General features: G+C 42.8%; 1 protein-coding gene across 2 annotated transcripts in view; it reads right to left on the reverse strand.

Annotated features, from left to right (window-relative positions):
• Nucleotides 1–16,384, reverse strand: part of npl (N-acetylneuraminate pyruvate lyase (dihydrodipicolinate synthase)) — a 44,099-nt gene that overhangs the window by 15,882 nt on the left and 11,833 nt on the right. For both annotated transcript variants that reach the window (XM_055642152.1, XM_055642153.1), the window contains exons 5-6: nt 10,231–10,288; nt 71–146 (exon numbers count right to left, since the gene is read on the reverse strand). In XM_055642152.1, the coding sequence (XP_055498127.1) occupies nt 71–146; nt 10,231–10,288 (134 nt within the window). The remainder of the gene's footprint in view (nt 1–70; nt 147–10,230; nt 10,289–16,384) is intronic.

Raw genomic sequence — 16,384 nt, forward strand, 5'->3', positions numbered from 1 at the left:
TAATTAAAATCTCAATATATCAATTTACTCTTTATACTATTGCATGGAATAATAACATAAATACACAAACCTATACTTTGAGGTTTGAAAAAAAATGGTGAAATAACTGCAATCCCAGAAGCATTACACTTAGCAGCATGCTCTGCCTGCAACAACAAAAACAATGTTACTTTCTTCTGCATGTTCTTGTTTTGCAAAATTATAACACTAAATATTAAATAGAGCACATTCATACATTTTAGCAGATCCTGTGTTACCATTAAACAAATTGGAAAAGACGAAGATAGACACAAAATGCTGGAGTAACTCAGCGGGACAGGCAGCATCTCTGGATAGAAGAAATGACTGACGTTTCGGGTCATGACTGAGTGTCGGGGAAGAGGGAGTAAAGGGCCTGTCCCACTTTCCCGAGTTACTCACGAATTCTCCCGAGTTTTCCCCTTGATTCAAACTCGGAGAATGTCCGTAGGGAGTCCGTAGATATATCGTAGCGGCTCGTTATGCCAGCCGTAGGCACTCGGGGCATCAGGTAAGTCGGGACGTTTTTTCCAGCATGACAAAAAAGTGCACGAGTAAAAAGATAGTCGGGAGGAGGAGTTCGTAGATCACAAAAATCTTGATTTTTTTTTAAAGTCCTTTCAACTCGGCAGAGGACTCGGGAAAGTGGGACAGGCCCTTTACAGAGATAAGGAAGTGTAAGAGATCAAAAGAGATGAAGTGCAAGGAAAATGGAGAGTAGATTATTGTTAGCTTGGAGAAGGTGACAACAAAGCAAACAGAGATACAATGTAAACAGGGGGACAGTCAGACTGGTCAGGGAACTGGGAAGGGGGAGGGGATGGAGAAAGAGGGAAAGCAAGGGCTATTTGAAGTTAGAGAAGTAAATATTCATACCGCTGGGGTGTAAGCTGCCCAAGCAAAATATGAGGTGCTGTTCCTCTGACAAGGGAGGATGCCCAGGACAGAAAGGTCAGTGTGGCAATTGGAGGGAAAGTTAAAGTGGTTAGCAAAGTTGTTTTGCGTGCTCTTCAGTCCTTTAAAAAAATGAAAGAAAAAACCCACAAAAACATCAAAAGGAAGCAAAGTTAAAATTTACATTGTACAGGAGTCATGAAATGTTTCTAACATATTTGTAATTCCAATAATTAATTAGGGAATTTCCACATAGGTCATTAACTTGTCAGATATATTTTCTTTGTCAGAAAATAATGGGTTATAGCCCACTTCCAGCACTTCGACACAAAATACAAATTGGCTGTTGTTAATGTAGTGTTTGAGGCGATTAAATTATCAGGAAGTATTCTTTTTTTGCACTGAACAACGTCACATTAACTGAACCCTGAACACAAGTGGAAATCCACACATCAATGCATCAAAATATTCAGGGGGATAAAATTTTAAAGAAATATCACAGTAAATTTTGATCTTAAGTTTTTAATCAATTGTACATGACCACTCTTGAATGGACAATAAGATATATTTTGAACCAATTTCTGTTGATCATTTAAAAATTTAAATAAAAAGGACCATTGAGCAGGTCAGGTAGTGTCAGTGTAAATAAAGTGTTAATATTTCAGGCTGAAGACCAGGTCATAAAGGTCTATGTGTGAAAACATGTTAAATTGCAAAAGAAGTTGGGGGAAGGGATAGACAAAGGAAGTAGCTCTGATTGGACGAGGTCAGGGTTGCCAAAATCATTCCAGTCACTCAGTTAACAGTTGCTTTATTTACCCACACCTGCACTCATTAATCGTTTTACCAACTGGCTTCATAAATATTGGAATCACCTCATCAATCTTGGCCCCATCCACCAGATATTTCTCTCTCATGCTCACTAACTCAAGTCTAACTTGAGTTCTCATTTCGGATGACGACTCGGCAAACTGAAATGTTCACTCTGCAGCTCTTTTCACAGATGCTGCCTGCCCCAAGTGTTCCCAGCATTACTATTTTACTTCAAATTTCTGGAAAATGGACATATTGATTTTCTGGTAGTCATTTCTCTATAAAAACCATTGCCTGAGATTGGCATAATTGCTTACCTATATTGACTTTGCCAGCTAATCACAATTATTTCAATAAGGAGATTTGTTCAGTGCATTGTTATTGGTTAATAGCATTTAATATCATAAAGTACTTCTGTAAACTAACTAAAGTTTTTGATGTTTAAGAAGGAACTGCAGATGCTGGAAAATCGAAAGCAGACAAAAGTGCTGGAGAAACTCAGCGGGTGAGGCAGCCTCTATGGAGCGAAGGAAATAGTAGCAATGTTACAAATTTTTGAGATTTAAAAAATCAAGTCTGCAATTTATCCCATCAGATAAAGCATAACAATAAGTTTAATTTGACACCTAATTCACTTTCATATCTCAAGTAATAAAAAAAGTTATGGCCATTTTCATACTCGGAAATTAGCATCTTGTTCCCTATTGATTTTCTATGGACATAACAAAAAAGCTGTGATCATGGACAGTCAATAGCCCATAACCTTCTTAAAAATTAAGAGAACTGAATGAAATTTTCAGTTATCATAAATTGAACCATTCTGAAACAAATATAAAATAATCTTACTTGGATGACCTGAAATTAAAGCATATAATTAGTTAGTTACCCAATTGTAGCTAATTTCAAACTTCAATTACTAGATCTAAACATCTATCCATTTCTTAATAAATGATTAAAATTTTTAAATAGCCTAAGTGTCCAAATAATATTCACAAATAATTCACAATAAAACATGATTTTTAAATCTCATTTACATCAATTTATAGGCCAAATGGAAGGAATTTAGTGTTCAATTGCTGTAAATTAAAGTCAATTAAAATCGGCTTTCTCATGGGTTCCTGTGGAACGCGCTGGTTTAGAACGTTCACATTGCGCTGGATTTGTGCCCTCAAATGCCCAGAAAAATACTGCGGGATATAAAGAGCCCAAAATGAACTATTCGCTATAGAAAACTTTATATACAGGGTTCTTAAGAAGCCCCTTTTAATGTAAAAATAAGGTACATACCTTTAATTGTTTGCTTTATAAAACCCTGGGGCTGCGAGAGGTTGCGGGTTGAGAGAGTGATTTTTAAACTACTATAACTATTATACAAGGCCATAAAAACTAATAATACCTTTTGCGACGGGGTCTTTCAGCGATTTTCCGTTAAAGATTTACTAGGCTGAACATTTTCGATTGCAACAGCCTAGTAAAAATTGCGTTTTAAACCCGCCCCCTCTAAACAGCGCCAAAATCGCGCACATGGGGCTGGGACAGATTCTCAATGACGATTCCGGTAGGTTTTGTAACATACCTAGAAATAGGGTTTCGGGTCGAGACCCTTCTTCAGACTGATTGGGGTGGGGGGGGGGGGGGGGGGGGGGGCAATGATGACAGTGGGCTGTGGGAGAGCTGGGAGGGGGAGGAGAAAGAAGGAGAAAGCAGGGACTACTAGAAATTGGAGAAGTCGACGTTTCATACCGCTGGGGTCGAAACCCTTCTTCAGATGTTTAAGAAGAGCTGCAGATGGCCCGAAATGTTGCCTATTTCCTGCTGGAGAAACTCAGCGGTTGCAGCAGCATCTATGGAGTGAAGGAAATAGGCAACGTTTCGGGCCAAAACCCTTCTTCAGACTGAAGTGGCCCGAAATGTTGCCTATTTCCTTCGCTCCATAGATGCTGTTGCACCCGCTGAATTTCTCCAGCATTTTTGTCTACCAAAGGTTTTTGATGTGTTGGTTTTGTGCGGCATGGTGGCGCAGTGATGGAGTTGCTGCCTTACAACGCCGGAGACCTGGGCTCGTTCCTGACGATGGATGCTGTCTGTATGGAGTTTGGACATTTTCCCCGTGAGCATGTGGGTTTTCTCTGTGTGCTCAGGTTTCCTCCCACACTCCAAAGACGTACAGCTTTGTAGGTTAATTGGCTTTCATTAAAATAACATTTTCATTAAAATAAAAGTGTGCTGGATAGTGCTAATGTACAGGGTGATCGCTGGTCGGTGCGGACTCAGTGGGACAAAGGGCCTGTTTCTGCTCTGTATCTCCAAGGTCTAAAGTGTCAATCATTGGAACAGACACTGACTATGTACAAGCAACCCCCACATTAAGGGGGAGGTTTCATTCCGAGAGAACAGTTCATATTGTGATTTTGCATAACACAAAGCCGCATCTGTGCATGTGCAAAAAACAATTTGAACAGTAACAGGAGGGTTACCTGTACTGCAAAGTTTGTTAGACACATAATAGTACAGGAGGGTCAACTATACTGTAAAATATGTTAGACACAAAATGCTGGAGGTATTAGCCAACATCTGCAGTTTCTTTTTATTACTGTAAAGTATGTTGATTGCCAACTTGCAGCACATTCAGTCCTACCCCTGAGCTGTATTAATTGGCTACCACAAAAGGACATGTTATACTCTGGTTCATAATTCCTCGCAAGAATTCTATTAGAAACATTCAAACATTCATAAGGAGCAGAGTGAAGGCAAGATAAAATTCTTGTCAGGTTCAAGTTTGTGCACATTGTGATTAATAAATATCTGTTGCACATTTACGAGTCAGTTTGTCTGATCACAGTGATAAGGTTACAACAATTATTTTAACATGATCAATAATGTGGGTTACATCATTCTCTTTAACTGTGTTGCAACTTTCTCTGAATGGTTTAGGTCCAGTCTGTCTAATTGAGCAGCTGACAGACATTCATATCATCAATGATTCGTATCATTTGGGGGCATCTCAACGGCAAGGGTTGTCTTCGTCCAATGAAACAAAACATGATTCAGAAGATAATGTTAGTAAGGAAACACAAAAATAAACTGCAATAAAGTAATCCAGAGATTTATGCGATACTGCATGGGAATTGGCTTGTTTTGTAATATGAACTAAAAGTACTAGTCTGGCCTACAGTCAATTTCCAATTCAAATAAACCATCTAATGCTGGGTTACTTCTGAATATCAAAAGGAGAGCGATAAAAGTTCAAATTGTAGCTGAAAGGACTGTTAGCTATTACTGCAAGCATATTTAAATTAGAAACGGCTTTCAATAAGTACCCATATTACAAATAATAGTACCATAGTGATTACAATTTATGCAATGAACAATGAGTCTCAAATTTTCCCCTTGTAGTCCTAAAAATTCTCATGACAATAGGGTGTTACTTTTCAGTGAAATCAAGCACAGCAAACAGGGATTTTTTCAATTTATCTGAAAATCAGAATTAAAATCTTAATATGCTGATAACGAAAATCCCAGACCAGCTGGAAGTCTTCACTCAAAAATGTGATTCCACAACACAGGCCCATCACGTCCACGCCAACCATCGATCACCCAATCGTGGTATTTCTATGTTATCTCACTTTCACATCTACTCTCTAAACACCAGGGGACTATTTTTTTTTTCTGTCCCGCTGAGTTACGCCAGCATTTTGTGTTTACACCCAGAGGAAACCCACGAGGTCACAGGGAGAACGTGCAAACTCCACATAGACAGCACCCAAGGTCAGGATCAAACCCGGGTTTCTGGCGCTATGAGGCAGTAGCCCTATCAGCTGCACCAATGAGAATATCACTCATTCTTCTGAACGTCAAAGGGTACAGGCTCATTCTCTTCCAACTGGACAACTCCCTCATTCCAAAAAGAAATAATGTTAGAACGTGAACAGCGTGAACAATGTGAATGTACCCAGAGTAGAGAGCCTTCCTTATATTAAATTCTACCTTTTTGATACAAGGGTCAGAGGCACACTACACATCTCCAGTTGCACTTGAGGTGATGATGATGAGCGGTCTCTTTAATTACCGGTCCTGCAGCTAAAGAGACTCCATAATGTTGTGGAGAAGGTAGTTCAAGAATGTCAACCCAATCTGAGAAAAGTAAGTTACTTTAAATGCAGTGGTGTGGGGTACAATTGGAATAGTCTAGTACGTTGCCACAGTGCATTTTGTAGATGTTATGCACTGTGATACCCATGCACTGGTGCCGAGGGCTAGTTTACTAATCCAGTAGGATGTCAATGATAGCCCAGCTCTCAGTGGAGGGAGAAAGTCAGCCGCATGAGAAGCGGACCAGCAGAGTAAAAAAAAACTGTCCACGAGAGAAGTGGACCGGTCGTGAGAGAGAGTCCGGTCGCAAGAGACGGCCGTGAGCAGAGAAAGCTCAGCCGGGAGCAGAGCAGAGTCGACTTTGGCAGCCCGACAAAAAAGTAACGTGAAGCCTGGGGGAGCAGAAAAGAAAAGTGGAGTCCGGCCAAAAGTACCGGTGGGGACAGCTAAGAGAAGCGGACCGGAGGTCGAGGGGGAAAGCCCGGACGTGAGAGGAAGTCGGGACGGCCCCGAACAAAGAGTGGGTCCGCACGAGAGAAGCAGGACACAGCGCGCTCAAGCACTTCAGCCCGGTCGTGAGCAGAGTCAGCCCGGTCGGGGGAGAAAGTGGAGAAAGCCCAGTCGCGAGAGAAAGCCGGCGGAGGGAGAAGCGGGTCCGCGCGAGAGAAGCGGGGCACAGCGCTTAGCCAGCCCCCGACGGTGGGGCACAGTCCTGATGCTTGGAACAGCGGGGACTAGCAGCAGTAACTAGCGGCGACACACCTTTGGTAGGGTGTCCACGGAGCCAGCGACGAGCCGAGCAGCGGGTCCAGTAGCAGCCGGGAGGGCTGTGGAGCCAGCGGGCAGGCAAGTCAGCAGAGCAGCAGGAGATCCAGAGATGGTACAAACCATGCAAAATAGGGCATTCCCAGTTTGTGCAATATTAGTCAATGAGGGATGCAACTATTACCATTCAGACTGCCTACAAGAATATGTTGATTAGGCAGTGGGTTAAGCAAAAGAGAGCTACTGTAAAAGTGCAGTCAGTACTCAGTATGAGTTGGTATAGGAAAGACCTAAGGAGACAAATAGATGCACAACAGAAAAGGCTGAAATGATACAAAAGGCTTAAACGATATAGGAAAGACTTCCTCAAACCGATTTATACAGCAGTTGTAGTGCAGTCTCACTACCGTGCTTATGTAGTAAGAAAAATATACAGAGCGCAAATCAAAGCCACTGTTGTATTGCAAGGACAATGTAGATCTTACTTCTTGATGAATAACCAGAAAGGTGATTTAAGAAGATAAATAGACGAACAGCAGAAAAGGCTTAAACGTGAACGGTTGAATAAATGTGTGACGATGAGCAAAAAGCTGTTAACAGAAAAGTCTAAAGAAGAGAGGCTTGTTGGTCGAGACAAAAGTATGCAGGACCGATTGCGATAAGGACACTTCAGTATAGTCCAGCATGGAGCTTCCTTCACTGAGCAATGGACAAATGGTGATGCATTGCAGAATGTCATTATACAACAAGAACAGATAAATACGTAGGGCCAGGAAATTGAGCGACAGAGAGCGACTGAAAAACAAAAACCTGCAGTCATGTGTCAGATCCCACCTACAAATAAAGAACGGAAACAGAGGAAATGTTAACTTTAGCAGAATTTCAAGAACAGGAAGAAATCTGCAAATTAGATTAGGATATTTAAAAAGGGAAGAGGCAGAGGTACAGGTAGAGCTAGAGTGATTAGAAAGAGTGTGCAATTTACACAGAAGGATAACACATAAACCAAGGGGTAATGTATTTGGTTTAAGGAAGATGAGTGGAATGAACCATTATAAGTGCTAAGTTTAGATACAGTTTACAGTTCTGAGGATGTAATGTAAGATGACTGCAATAATATAATTTTGCAACTGTGTGTTAATCAATTATATTTAATGTACTAGAAATGGCGTTATTTGCCTCCAAGCTAAAGGGGGAGCAGTGTAATGTATATCATGTAAATGGTGTTACCTGCCTCCAAGTTAAAGGGGGAGCAGTGTGATGTATGTAATATAATTAGCATATGTTATGTCTTGTGCGAGGGGACACATGCGCTGGGGGAGACTCATGGTGGCATCCTGCAATAAAGAAGCTTGTTAGTTTACTCCTGTATCTGAGAGTTCTTTTGAGTCAGTTCCAAGCATCCAAATACATTGAAATTAAATTTAAGCAGGTATGTCAGGTATGTCTTTGTGTGTTTTGTGTGGGGGGTGGTGTGGGGGGGGGTGAGGGGGAACCGTTTCGGCCGCCTCCTCCATGGAGAGGCAGCCTGAAGCAGCGGTCTACAGCCCGGGATCCCTCGTGGGGGATCCGGGGTAAGAAGAAGCCACCACTGCCGGCCCGCGGCCAACTTCTACCGCAGGTCCGGCGTGAACTTACCATCACCCCTGGAGGGGAGCTTCGACTGCCGACCCTGCAGTCTGCGGTGCTTCTGTCTGCGGCGCGTCGGGGACTTTAAATCTTCGACCGCCGGCCTGCGGCCTGCACCAACTTAAAGCCGCGGTCTCCGGTGGGGAAGAGCCGACTCTGGACTTACCTGGACTTGTACCTTGTCCTTTTACCATCTGGACGCCCGCAGCAATGGCTGCGGAGGGTTGAGGTCCCGACCACGGGGGAAAATGGAGGAGGACTGGCCAAATTGTGTGCCTTCCACCATAGTGATGAATGCTGTGGTGGATGTTTATGTTAAATTTTTATTGTGTTTTTGTGTGTGTTCTTTATAATTGTACCGCTGCTGACATATTCATTTCACTTGCACTTATGTGCAATGTGACAAATAAACCGTATTGTATAGTATTGTGTTGTATCTTTCGACCATGTGGAGCTATGCAGAGACATACGGAGTTTGACTAAGGTTAAAAAATACGAGTCAAAGAAGAAGGTTGGATGAATATCTTACTGTTTTGCTTTGACAATATAGAAACTATTAATCAAGAGATGAAGATTTATCTTTCGAGAGGCTTTGAATGTCTCGTGGAGAGCTCCCATGCGTAAAACGACACTCTCCTCACCCCATGTTTTTTCCTGTGGCTACAGGGAGCGATCTCTTGAACGATATAATAATCTGCCACTATAACAGGAACATAGATTCAGATAAACACGCAGTCAGAAGATGTGTCTCGACCTGAAACATCATATATCCATCTCCTGGGTTGCTGCCTGATCTGCTGAGTTACACCAGCACTTAAAAAAAAATTACACATAAAATTCTAAAAGAAAGACTGTGCTATAAAGCAAGACATTAGTGCAAAGACAGATTATTGGGAAAGAGGAAAAAAATCATTGCAGTGCAAGAGGTGGGCTGCAGTGTTCTGTTGTCAAGTAGGAGTGTAGGCTAGTTCAAAAACTTGATAGTTGTAGGAAAGTAGCAACTTGGTAGTGAGGGATTTCAGGTTTCTGTATCTCCTGGCTAATGAAGCAATAAGAAGAGGGTATGGCCTGAATGATGGGGATCATAGAGATGTACAGCATGGAAATAGGCCCTTACACGCAACTAGCCCATGCCAATCAAGATGTCACATCTACACTAGTCCCACCTGCTTGTGTTTGGCCCATATCTCTCTAAACCTTTCATATCCATATACCTATCCAAATGTTATTATGCTCATCAGGCAGCTTGGTCCATATACTCACCATCTTGTATGTTAAAAAGTTGTCCCTTACATTCCTATTAAATCTTTCCCCTCTCACCTTGAACCTATGTCCTCTGGTTCTTGATTTCCATGTGAAGACTTTGTGTATTCAACTCATCTATTCCTCTCATGATCTTTTACACCTTTATAAGAGCACTCTTCATTCTCCTGTGCTCCAAGGAATAGGTTACAGTGCAACAGTGAAAGTTGCTCACTAGCATAGAAGCAATTAAGGCAGCAATTCGTCTGAAGGCCATTCAGTATAACCTGCTATGGTTAGAACAGAATTAATTCTTACAATATAAGGAAACTGCATAATTGAGGTTTATATCTTTCCAATGGCCTAATAACAGTCCAGGTCCAGGAAGTAGTCTTTTGAATGCAGGTTTTCTAGGTTTTGGACAAGAACGGAAGATGATAAAATAATTGTCTCTCAAACTGGTAATTTTCAAAAGAAAAAATGTGAAAATATTATATCAATCTGGAATTATAGTTAATGATAAAAACTAATTTGAAAACAGATATTCAAAAAGCAGCCAATGAAATATTGTTTTCCCTCACTGCTGAGAATGGAAGATTAGTATTTCGGCCAAGATGATTCAATTCTGATGAATTTCAATATACATTTCATTTGAAATTGTCAATAATGATGAACATTCTTTGGATCTCAATTTCAGTCATTCTCTTTTCTTTTTTAATGTTGAGAACAAACAAAATGTAATTACAGCCAGAATATTTAATAATTATTGAAGCTCACCATTTGTCGAGATTCTTTTATACTCAACGAACCAACATGAATGATCACCTGATCTAACCTACAGAGGGATAGGGAGAAAGATAATACAATTAAAGTTAAACAAGTTCAAAAAGTAAATGTAAACTTTGATTAAAGAGGCAGATGGAAAACCAGAAGCCAGGATGGAATTTCTTGGACTTTTAGCTTTACAAGTCAACAGTTGAAAGGGTAACATCCTCTTATAAATTATTCATAGCTTGTCAGATAGGAATTCAAGTGCAGAAATCAATCCTATAGGCAATACCATGTTTCTGAGTTTGGTGCCTTCATCACTTGATGAAAGAGGTTAAAAGTTCTGGAAGGTCCATCAAATGTATCCTGGTTGAACCACTTTAATGCATTTTGTACATAGCAGACCCAGCAGTTACAGCAACACTGATGGGAGGAATAAATGTTTATGTCCATTGAATCTATCTACACTTCATTCTGCCTCGACGAGGTCACTTGCATAATCAAGGAGCAGTCTCACCCTGTTCACTCCCTCTTCTCCCCTCTCCCATCAGGCAAGAGATACAAGAGCTTGAAAATGCATACCTGCAGATTCAGGGACAGTTTCTTCCCAGCTGCTATCAAGCAACTGAACCACCCTCTCACCAGCTAGAGAGCGGGCCTGCCCTCACATCTAACTCATTAGAGACCTTTGAACTATCATTGGTTGGACTTTTGGAACTAAATATTATACCCTTTATCCTGTATCTGCACTGGGGATGGTGGGATTGTAATCATGTATAATCTTTTCGCTGACTGGATAACACCCAACAAAAAGCTTTTTATGGTACCTCCATACACATGCCAATAATAAACTAAACTTAATGTAAATTAACAGCATTCTATTAAATTCTTGATTTGAGATTGGATACCCTGCCTCGGGGCTGCTTTTGTAGCCCTGGAATGGCTGGTCCAGTTGAAGTTTTTGGTCAATGATGACCACAGGATGTTGATGATAGGTGCGCAATGTGTGACAATGATAATCACATGGAATATCTTGCTGCAAATAATCATAGCCTGGCATTGTAGTGGGGCATATACTAGTTAGTAAGCCATGCTCAAATGTTGTTTAGATCTTAGCAAAGGTGTCTTAATGTGGCTCAGGATTTGAGAATGGAATTGACTGTTGAGCAATCATCTGCAAACAAGCCCATTACTAACCTTATGATAGAATGTGATTGAAGAAGCACACTAAGTAGCAATGTTACAAAATTTTGAGATTTAAAAATCAAGTCTGCAATTTATCCCATCAGATAAAGCATAACAATAAGTTTAATTTGACACCAAATTCACTTTCATATCTCAAGTATTAAAAAAGTTATGGCCATTTTCATACTCGGAAATTAGCATCTTATTCCCTATTGATTTTCAATGGACATTACAAAAAAGCTGTGATCTTGGATAGTCAAAAGCCCATTTCTTAAGGAAAGATTAACATTTTTAAATAGCCCAAGTGTCCAAAGATTATTCACAAATAATTCACAATATAACATGATTTTTATATCTAATTTACATTAATTTATAAGCCAAATGGAAGGAATTTAGTGTTCAATTGCTGTAAATAAATGCCCATTTAAATCGGCTTTCTAGTGGGTTCATGTGGAACGCGCTGGTTTAGAACGTTGACATCGCGCTGGATTAGTGCCCTCAAATGCCGAGAAAAATACTGCGGGATATAAAAAGCCCAAAATGAACTACTCGCTATAGATAACTTGATATTCAGGGTTATATATATGCCCCATTTAATGTAAAAATAAGGTACATACCTTTAATTGTTTGCTCTATAAAACCCTGGGGCTGCGAGAGGTTGCGGAATGAGACAGTAATTTTAAAACTATTATATCTATATTATCGAGGCCTATAAAACTAATAATAGCTTTTGCGACCGGGTCTTGCAGCGATTCTCCGTTAATGATTTACTAGGCTGAACATCTGCGATTGGAACAGCCTAGTAAAAATCGCGTTTTAAACCCGCCCCCTCCAAACAGCTCCAAAATCACACACAAGGGGTGGGGCAGATGCTCAGCCACGATTCAGGTAGGTTTTGTAACATACCTACACTAAGAAAGTTGAGCCAAGACACCGCCCTGAAAAACTGCAAGTTGAGACAAGTGATCTTCAACGTCTACACCATATTCCTTTATGAAATTGTAAGTTAACCCACATGATGTTTTGTCCATGATGCCCATTCATTTCAGTTTTTTCTGGGACTCCTTAATGACTCACTGTCAAATGGTTCTTTGATGTCAAGAGCAGTCACTGTCACTTCTAGAAATTAGCTCTTAAATACATCTTTGGGCCACAGGCCATAAAGCCAAGTAGTCCTTCAAACTACAGACCAGGTACATGGGAGTAAGTAATTACTAAGAGCCAGTTAACAGCCCTGTTAGTGACACATTCTATTGTTTTGCTGATGATTGGGAGTTGCCAATGATTTGATGGGCTGGATTTGTCTTGCATTTTTGTAAACAGGTTACAAGTGGGCAATTTTCCACAGTCATTGTGTATGCCAGTCTTTTAACAATGATAGAGATAGTTTGGCATCAGATATAAACTACTTCTGGCACTACAGCCAAGATGTTGCCTAGTTAAATAGCTTTTGCTGTATCCAGTGCTCTTTACTTATTAGCTGTTATATATGGTGAATTAATTTGGCTAAACATTAGCTTTTGTAACGGGGGGGGGGGGGGCAGGATTTCACAACAAAACCAAAAATCACTCATCTTCTTCGCACTTTCAGTTGGACATAATTGTTTACTCTTCACCCAGAATTTTCGAAAACCATTTACATGGTGACTATCTTTCAACTATGCTGTATGCACGCGTCCTTTATGGCAGCATTCTCACCTCTTGGTAATAAAGTTGTAGTATAGCACCAGAGTCTTGGGCACAAATATTTAGGCTGTCATGTTAGTGGGATTCTGAGGAAGTGCTACCATTTTTAGTGAGAAATTCAGCTGAGGCCTTGCTGCCCACAAGAAGCTGTATGGGGTCGTAAAGTGCTATTTTGAAAAGCAGCAAAAACCTTCCTGGTAAAATGATAAATTTGTTCATCAAACAATACTATTAAAATTAATTGTGTATGATTATTATGGTTGATGGAGGTTGTTGTGAGAAAAATTGTCATTGCTGAATAACAACATCCCTACATTTATATGGTTACTAGACCAAGTGCAGACCCGTTGGGTCTGCTCCCCCAATGGTGTGATTCCCCCAACCCAATATTCCACCATGCACCCGTCTCCTCCAATGGAACTGAAGCCGTTGCCAAATGTAAGTTTCCAGCACTCCCCTGCCTCCCTCAATTGCACCTCCCCTGCCTGCTGCATCAGTGAAAGGTTCAGTGTTCCTGTCTTGCAACATTGTTTCGAAGTGTGTTGGAAGCTTATAGGAAGGAGCAGCCGTCAATGAATCAAAAGGCAGGAAGGGATCCGTACTGCAGGCGGACGTCGGATGGATTTGAGTTTTATATATATACTAGACCAAGTGCAGACTCGTTGGGTCTGCTCCCCCAATGGTGTGATTCCCCCAACCCAATATTCCACCATGCACCCGTCTCCTCCAATGGAACTGAAGCCGTTGCCAAATGTAAGTTTCCAGCACTCCCCTGCCTCCCTCAATTGCACCTCCCCTGCCTGCTGCAGCAGTGAAAAGTTCAGTGTTCCTGTCTTGCAACTTTGTTTCGAAGTGTGTTGGAAGCTGATAGGAAGGAGCAGCCATCAACGAATCAAAAGGCAGGAAGGGATCCGTACTGCAGGCGGACGGATTTGAGTTTTATATATTAACTAGACCAAGTGCAGACCCGTTGGGTCTGTTTCCCCAACAGCGTTTGCGGGGGGGGGGGGGGGGGGGGGGGAGCACTCATATTAACCACCGCCCAAACTCACAGGTGGGGGGGGGGGGCTGAGGGGGGGGGGGGAGGGAGGAGAGAAGAGGGGAGGGAGGGGAGAGGAGTGAGAGAGGTGGAGGGGAAAACGGGACAGATTTGGGAGGGAAAGGAGAGCGGGGTAGGGGGGGTGAGAGAGGTGGATGGGGACAGAGATGTGGGGGAGGGGGGGGGTGATGGGGAGGGAGGTGGGGTGGGTGGAGGAGGGAGGGAGTGGGAGAGGGGTGGGGGGGAGAGAGGGGGGGAGGGAAGAGTGGGGAAATTAAGTGAAATAGTAGGGCCCTTTGAGCCTGGAGGGGGATCAGGGGAGACAACTCCCTCTTAAATCTAAGAGTGGGGAGGGAGGAGGAGAGGGGTGATCCCTTGTTCTGGGGGGGTGATGGAAGAGGGACAGAGGGGTAGGAGGAAGGGGGAGTGGGTGGAGAGAGGGAAGGGGGTGGGGTAGAGAGGGAAGGGGGGTGGGGGAGAGGGCTGGTGCTGGGGGATGGGTGACTCAGCAACATCATATGTGGCAAATCGTTGGCCATTGAGAGGTGCTGCTTGTGTCGTGAGAAATTTTGTAAGTTTCCTATAAGATCCCCTCTCAATCTCCTAGAGGGGTGAGGAGAGGGAAACATAGAAATTAAGTGAAATAGTAGGCCATTCGGCCCTTTGAGCCTGCACCACCATTCAATATGATCATGGCTGATCATCCAACTCAGTAACCTGTACCTGCCTTCTCTCCATACCCCATGATCCCTTTAACCACAAGGGCCACATCTAACTCCCTCTTAAATCTAGCCAATGAACTGGCCTCAACTACCTTCTGTGGTGGAGAATTCCAGAGATTCACCACTCTCGGTGTGAAACATGTTTTTCTCATCTCTGTCCTAAAAGATTTCCCCCTTAACCTTAAACTGTGATCCCTTGTTCTGGACTTCCCCAACATCGGGAACAATCTTCCTGCATCTAGCCTGTCCAACCCCTTAAGAATTTTTTATAAGATCCCCCCTCAATCTTCTAAATTCTAGCGTGTACAAGCCGAAGTCTATCCAGTCTTTCTTCATATGAAAGTCCTGACATCCCAGGAATCAGTCTGGAGAAACCTTCTCTGTACTCCCGACATCCCGACTCCCGACATCCCGGAAGGAGCAGCCGTCAACGAATCAAAAGGCAGGAAGGGATCCGTACTGCAGGCGGACGGATTTGAGTTTTATATATTAATAGATAGATAGATAGATAGAAGATAGATAGATAGATAGATAGATAGATAGATAGATAGATAGATAGATAGATAGATAGATAGATAGATAGATATGGTTATATATGGGACAAGGGGAGAATACGTGTTCGGCACGGACTAGAATGGTCAAGGACGCCTGTTTCCGTGCTGTAATTGTATATGGTTATCTGTTATATGGTTATTTATTCAAGATTCAAGATTCAAGAGAGATTTAATTGTCACATGTGCCAGATGGCACAGTGAAATGAATTCCCATACAGCTATACAATAAAAATAAACAGGACTCAACACACTATAGAATTTAACACAAAACATCCCCACACAGCAGAATTAAAGTTTCCCACTGTGTGGGAAGGCACCAAAGTCAGTCTTCTTCCTCCACTGTTTCCCGTGGTCAGGGCCTCCCCAAGCCCGCAGTTGCAGCTACGGGCGGCCCGATGTCCAGGACCGCTCGCCGGGGTGATACAAGTCCGACGTCGGGGCTGCGGGACGTCCTCAGCGGCGTGGACACCAGAGTCGGCCCCCTCCTACCGGAGTCGGCGGCTTCCAATGTCCGTAGGCCGTGCCGGGTGGAGATTGCTGCTGTAGGCCCTCTGAAAGGCGCCCCAGGACTCCACGATGGCGGTCAGCGCCGGCCGCGTTGGAAGCTCTTCGCACCAGAGCTCCATGATGTTGGAGCAACGGCCCAACGCTCCGGAGCTCCAAACGGCGACCCAGGTAGGCATCGCCCGCTCCGCGGTGACTCCAGCACTGCGCCGCCACTGTAGCAGCCCTGGTCCGGTACTCGGTCCCCGGCAGGAAAGGCCGCTCCGATGCAGCTGGTAGGCCGCGAGGTGGGGGGCGAGGACGCGACTCGGAGAAATAGTCGCTTCCCCGCCCGTAAGAGACTGGGAGACGCTTTCCCCCTTACCCTGCCCCCCTCCCCCACATAGAAAAGTAAACGTTTCCCCCTAAAACAGACTTTGAACTAACTGAAAATTTAAAAAAAGATAGAAATGACAGGCAGGCTGTAGATAGAG

This window comes from Leucoraja erinacea, chromosome 10 (genome assembly GCF_028641065.1).
Source record: "Leucoraja erinacea ecotype New England chromosome 10, Leri_hhj_1, whole genome shotgun sequence".
NCBI classification, from domain to species: Eukaryota; Metazoa; Chordata; class Chondrichthyes; order Rajiformes; family Rajidae; genus Leucoraja; species Leucoraja erinaceus.